This window comes from Phalaenopsis equestris, unplaced genomic scaffold (assembly GCF_001263595.1).
Source record: "Phalaenopsis equestris unplaced genomic scaffold, ASM126359v1 Scaffold000428, whole genome shotgun sequence".
Taxonomy (NCBI): domain Eukaryota; kingdom Viridiplantae; phylum Streptophyta; class Magnoliopsida; order Asparagales; family Orchidaceae; genus Phalaenopsis; species Phalaenopsis equestris.
This window is the reverse complement of record NW_018164869.1, coordinates 4,834,612-4,841,377: the sequence shown is the minus strand read 5'-3', so window position 1 is coordinate 4,841,377 and position 6,766 is coordinate 4,834,612. Positions and strand designations below refer to the sequence as shown.

Sequence of the window (6,766 nt, the reverse complement as noted above, 5' to 3'; positions counted from 1 at the left end):
GAGCGGTTTTTCATCTGAAGGTGGAGGACAAGGAAATGCCGATGAGGACATTTCTCTTGTACCACATTTGAATAGGTCTGGATTCCTTAATTTTTTGCATTTCTCTTTTCAATAACTGAAGTCCTGTCTGTCGGTAAATTAGGGACAGATTGTCGCACAAGGAGCAAATATGGTTGAACTTGGGGTACTGGAGCAATGTGCAAAGCGGGATGTCGAGGATCAGGATGTCATAAGCCAGGGTGCTGGTCTTCAGGATTTTTCGATGCTGCAAGGGAGGAGAAGGCAACCGGAGGGCGCCGTGTGTCCTCTAACTTCATACTTCGTTGCCTTGCTGAGATGGATGAGCATTTTCTTCGTTTTATAGGGTATCCTCAAGGAGATTGTGGCGAAAGAACAAAGAGGTTCTTGAGAGAGTCGATCAGGTAGAGAGGGAAGTCGTTGCACTGTGCGAGAAACTTGCGGATTTCTAGAGAGAGATGTTTTAAGTTACACGATCGTGGGAAAGTTACCTGTCTGTGTTCGGAGCCGTCGATCGTTAGAGAGGCACTCGCCGCTTAGCCGAGAGATAGTCAACATGACCTTTTTCAAATTAGGCGGCGAGTTCATGTTTATGTATGAACGGATTCACCTTCGAGGGTTTGTCTTGAGCAAATCCTCAAACGATCGTTTAGTTAGAATTTTCCTTCTACAGTTGTACCCGAGAGTTTGGCGCAACGTCCCCTCTTTTTTGTGTATATAAATAAATGAGAATAGAAATAAAAAAAACATTTTGCTATTTCTGGTAATAATTATTTTACTTGGATGACGTATAGTTATGTCGCATCAGTCGTGTCGGCGGCGCTTTGACTTCCCAAGTATCTCTTCTCGTGTATATATATAAGCATGTGGTCGTACAATCGCTGAGAACTCTGATTTCTTTTCTTTCCTCGTTCTTCTTCTTTACCCAGGTTGCGCCGTTGTTTTTTTCTCTCTGGGTTTCGTTATACTCTTCTTCTTTCTTGTCTAGCGTCGTAGACTTCGTGGTTCAGAAATACTCCCAGGAATCATTTGGTTGGATTCCAGATATAGAGGATTAGGTCCTATTTGTGGCTGACGTGGAGGAGATTCAGGATCGTTGTGTTATGGATCCTAGAATTCTCTTGCGATCGACCGGCACCACGAACAAGTTATGGATAATTTCTCTCCTGGCCTTGTATTCTATAAAGATCACTTTAAGATAGGTCTTCGGCTGCCTTTTTGTCAAGAGTTGCGGTCAATCTTCAATCGTTATTACATCATCCCTGCTCAAGTCCATACCAACTCGATCGTCACTATCATGACTTGTGTGCTATTCTGTTGAAGGATGGAAAATCCCTTGATCGATCGAACTCTTCAATCATTTCTTCTCCTTTCCGATTGGTGGTGATGGTTATATTAAGTTAGTCGCCCATACTAAGATTCAATTGTTGGGGCTTGAGAACAAGGTGAAGGACTGCAAGACGAAGTTCTTAGTCGTCATGTGCGCGAACGGATGGGGGATCCGCACTTCTCCTACTGAGTGTGAGGTGACGAAAGTAAAACCCTTGTCGGGGACCGTTCAAAACCACAAGGCTCTGATCGAGGGTCAGCGCCTCTCTTTGTTTCATTACATTGTCCCCAACGTTATCGAACGTAAGATTCGTTTGGATGGTGACGATACCATGACCGAGGATTTGTTGAGATCGACAGACAACAGAGACAACACTCGAGAGAAAGCTGTTGGAGAGAGGGTGGCTTTGAAGAGGCCTCTTGGGAGAGGCGGTCCTCCCTCATTCGACAGAGTTCGAGGCCAGTATGACTCGATCAGGTCGACCGAGGGAGATGAAGAAGGTTGGTGTTACTTATCTTTACTTATGTTTGTGTGGGAAATGCATTTTCGTGACATTTGTATAATTTGTTAGGATCTTCAGAAGGGAGTGAGGGGCACTCTTCTAGATCGTATAACCTTCCTGAGTCTGGAGGAGTTCTCACGGCGATGGGGGAGGCCTCGTTCATCCTCTGCGGGAGCTAAGTGAGGTGAGTCCGCCTCTCGCTCTATCTTTGTTGAGACTGATTCCAAGGAGAGATGAGGGGTCACAAATCAGTCGAAGAGCGATGCCCCTCGAAGAAAAGGAAAGGCCTATGTCCCTGATATCAACTTGCCCCCTCCTATGCAAGAGGGGGTGGTTCCGCTCGAGTGGGCGTTCCCACACAAGCAAGGAGTTGGTGAATGGACGAGCGGTCACTACGCTCTTATTGACAGGAAAATCAAGCGGTTCCCTATTAGTCCTCTAAATGGAGACTACCCTTGAATCTAATTGACACATTTTGGTCTCGTGCCTTCGAGAAGAACTTGAGGTTGATGGATAGAAAGGACATGTTCCAAGCAATCGATCGTTATCATGCCCTTTCCTGGCAGGATTTGCATTTCAGGCTTTTCTCTTAAACAAAGCCAGGCAGGAGTTGGGTTGTCTGCCTCGAGGACTCAAAAATTGAATTGGAAGCTTTTTATGGTGGAAGAGAGATTGAAACTTTCCCTCGAGGGCCAGAAATAGATGCCCAACAGCATGAGAAAGAGGTAGCAGCTTTTTTGAAGGAAAATAAAGAGCTGAAAGAAAAAATGTCTTTCTCGTCAGGATGCAGTCGGTACTTCTTTAGTCTGTAAAGCATAAGCTGGTGGATCCTAAGTGGCAAAATATGAAGGAATTTGGGAAGCTCCTCTCGAATTCGAAAAGAAGGAAGAGTTTGCGTACCGGAAGTCCACTGGCACTGAAGGGACCAGAGAGGTTAATTCTAGGGAGTCTTCGAATGCTCAAGGTTAAAGCGATCCCGTTTTGTAGCTTTTTATTCCTTTTTGTTTTTTTTTCTTCGTTGTAAAGAAGATCGTTATTTGTAACTTACAAATGAATTGTCATAATACATGGAAACTTTTGAGGCTAGGATTTCATTATCCTAACTTTTTTTCTCCCTTACCTAATGATTGCATATGAGTAATTTCAGTTGTTATGAGCTGTTGGCAAGTGGGTATGCATTCTGTATATACGATCGTCGTAGAATCCTTGTGGAGCTTGTCGCTGGCGGTGTTTATGCACAGTTAAGGCGCAGAACTATCGTTTACGCACTCCTCGTGGAGTTTGTCGCTGTCAGATGTCAATACATCCCATAAGCCACAACGATGGATAGACACTCCTTGCGGAACTCATCGTTGTTGGGTACTAATGTTTAAAGTAGGGTGCAGGACGATCATTCACGCACACGTCGAGGAGTTTGTCGTTGTCCGGTGCCAATATGTCCCATAGGCTACAAGCAATGGTTAGATAGCCCTAGCAGAGCATGTCGCTACCAGGTGCTCAAGTTAAAGTAGGGCGCAGGACAATCGTTCACACCCCTCGCGAGCTTGTCATCGCAAGGTGTCGATATGTCCCACAGACCACAGGCGATGGTTAGACACCCCTAGCGGAGCTTTTCGCTGCCAATTGGTAACAGTTAAAGTAGGGCGCATGAAAACCATTCACGCACCCCTCGCAGAACTTAACGTTGTCTGCTATCGATAGGTCCCATAAACCACTTGGCGATCTTTGACCACTCGCGAAGCCTGTTTTTCGAGTGTAATTGCGTTAGTTCCCTAAGTGTAATTGTGTCAGTTCTCCGAGCGTAATAATGTCAGTTCACCGAGTTTGAGATCATCAATTCCCCAATTGTAAAAACAATCAGGAAAATACTATTAGTGATATTGAATATGTGAAATCCCAAAATTTTAGATGTTGTAAATATAAAAAAAACCTCTTTATTAAATTGATCTTTTAAAAGGAAAGAATCTCTTCTCCTGAAATTGGGGCTGCTGATAGGGCTTCTGCAAACTGTTCAAACATTTGGTTGGTGATCTGGGTTCTCAAATCTTACAGGTCTTGTTGAATGAACTCCTCCATAAACTCCCGGGTGCATGTTATTTCTCCTTCATTCCTTTGACTAGACTCTCCTACTTGTTGTTGTTGGGCTCCTCTTCTTGTTGAAGACATATTTCTACGCTCACCGCACTTTAAAAGATGTTGAATAAAAAAGTGCCCGGGAAACACACCCAATGAATGAAACATTCTGTTATGAAGTGATTAGAAGAGAGAGAAAACAGTAGTAGAAAGAAAAAAGAGAGTGACTTATTCATGACACAGACCCCTACTTATAGGCCTAAGTCCTAATATTACAAAAGTACATATTCGCCCCCTCATTATTAACCTTTCAGAGGGGTCTTTTGGTAATTGCAGAGTTATTTGCATATAATAAGGTCGGGAGTCGATTTGATTGATAATTGTTGTTGATCTCTTAACAAATTTTGATTCTCTTGATGTATGGTCTAAAAGAGTGCTCACCGTCGATCGTCCCGATCGTCCTAATAACTGATTACCTTCCTGCGGGAGTTTCTCTTAGCACATTTTGTCGATCATTCAAACAAAGTGCTTCCCTCGCAAATATTCATCTAAAAACAATCATCAAAGGCTACGCTCGATCGTCCACATCTTCTTCCCGAACCATCCATTTGCTTTGAGATTTGGGCTGATATATAAATATGTGTACTATATATATATATATATATTATATATATATATATATTGTCATTTATTTTGAGAAAAGATAATATCAACAAACTAATCGGAATTACACCTATCACCAAACTAATAAGTAATTAAAAAATATAATAGCACATGAGGGATGAGAAAAAGCCTTCCAAGATGCCATTTTGATATTATGAGGAGCAAACCGAACAAGAAAAAGTGAGAATGGCTTAATATTTAAATAAAAAAATTTGGAAAATAAATAATAGAAAAGTAGGGAATCTAATATACTTGTTAACAGAGGCATTAGAGACAAGGAGACGAGGGGCTTCAGAAGGAACCTTTTTACCTAATAAGTTAGCTCCCACCCACTTGAACAGAAACAGTTAGCAGGCGTAGTTTTCTGAATGATAGCATATAAAAACTTTATCTTCGGTCTAAAAAGGTGATAAAGGAATGATTTTATTAATGGAAATCATTTTTTTGTTTTCTTGCTTGATTTCAGCAGGCCTCGCTAAACATTAGATGCAGTCTTTTCAGCATAATACCAAGACAAAAAAAGGGTTGATTTTATTCAAATATCTCAAATCCATCCTAACGGAAAGAGGGATCAAATTGTATGAACTGAAGAAAGCGATAACAGGTTAATATTTCTTGATGGAAAACATCAGAGATCAGTCTTCTGACAGAGGAATAGCTGAAATGGGCATAACAGAGCTCAAAATAATAATCATAATAATAATAATAAACAGATTTTGAAGGCGAATTGTTTATAATTTTATAAATAAAAACAAGAAATAGCTATCTGAAGAAAGAATCAAGATAAATTTTGGGGATCATTAGTGTTTCTTTCTATCAACAGCAACCAAATCCCAGAAGTACAGAACAAGGAATAAGAACCCCAAAAAAATAGTTTTTTTTTTTCCTATATTTACAGAGACATACCTTAAAAATCTCAAAATTTTCTCCGGCTTCGATGGAGAAGAAAGAGCGGAAAGCGGCGATGCGTTCTTTCTTTCTCCGTTGATCGAATCCTGAAAGAAAGGTATTTCTGAAACTGAAAAGAAAATGATAAAAATAATAAATAAAAAGATTTTTGCAGCAGCGGAGAAGAGCAGGTCGTTTTATCGAGAGGATGGTGGTATGGTCACCGCATGTACGCTTTAGCGATTCTTCACCGTAGTTGATTTCTCCAGTCTTGTCGATCGCACGGGCAGATTTTAGGCGTACTAACTTGTAATAAGTGTCCATCTTACAAATATTTATATTTTGGTGCTCATAAATCTCCAAAATATAATTTTTTTTTACTTGTGGAACAAAAAATGCTTCACAAGAATTTAACATAATTTTTTTCAAAATTTAGTGTGATGTGTGATGAGTGATGTGCGATGAGCTTCGCTCGAAAATCCATTATGATTTTGATTCGAATCTAAGTAAACGGGCAAAGTTAAGAGCTAAAACTTTGGATTGAATTTTTTTTTTAGCCGATTTCGAGAAATACATGAATCGGCTCGAACTGACTTGAGATCGGCTAGCAACATTTTTTTTAATTATATATATTATAAAAAATAAAATTCAATATAATGAGTCACGAGTCAATTTCAAACCATTTTCGAACTAGAACGAATCCAAATTACTCAATTTTAGCCGGCCAGTTTTATTTTTGAGTTGGATCGAGCTGATTCGGAGTCGAAACGTATCCAAATCACTCAATTTGAGCCAGCTCATTACGGTTTCGAGCTAGATTATGCTCGATTCAATTTTGAGCTGGCTCAGCTATGAGCTACAAGCCTATTTTGAACCGCACTAAATCTATTTGAGCCCAACTCTGTTCGAAATCAGATCCTTCTAGCCCTAACAACAAGGAGAGTTGAATTTCAAAATTTATTTATCTGAATTTTAAAAATTATTGACTAAATTATATATTTTATTTAAAATGGTTAAGATAATTTTTTCTTATTTGAGTAATATATCATATCTTCCAATCATAAATCATATATTTTTAAATTTATTATATTTTTGTTTATATAATGTAATTCAAAATTATTTTTTCAATCATGATGTTAGTTATGACTCATATACCAGATAAGAGACATGCTAGAGTGGAGCGGAAACATCTATGTAATCAGTAGAGTTTCGTTATGTGGGTTGGAGATGAGAGGGCAACGCCCCCACGATATAATACATGGATAATTTTATAATTACAGATTATATATATA

General features: G+C 39.7%; 2 protein-coding genes across 3 annotated transcripts in view; both read right to left on the bottom strand.

Annotated features, from left to right (window-relative positions):
* The window catches only part of LOC110027502 (protein ELF4-LIKE 3-like), a 7,573-nt gene extending 1,945 nt beyond the window's left edge, over positions 1-5,628 (bottom strand). For both annotated transcript variants that reach the window (XM_020728964.1, XM_020728965.1), the window contains exon 1: positions 5,493-5,628. The gene's annotated coding sequence lies outside the window, so the exon portion shown is untranslated. The remainder of the gene's footprint in view (positions 1-5,492) is intronic.
* LOC110027461 (protein ELF4-LIKE 2-like) overlaps positions 5,215-6,766 on the bottom strand; it is a 6,823-nt gene continuing 5,271 nt past the window's right edge. The window contains exons 2-3 of the mRNA XM_020728905.1: positions 5,493-5,604; positions 5,215-5,244 (exon numbers count right to left, since the gene is read on the bottom strand). Coding sequence (XP_020584564.1) covers positions 5,215-5,244; positions 5,493-5,604 — 142 coding nt within the window. The remainder of the gene's footprint in view (positions 5,245-5,492; positions 5,605-6,766) is intronic.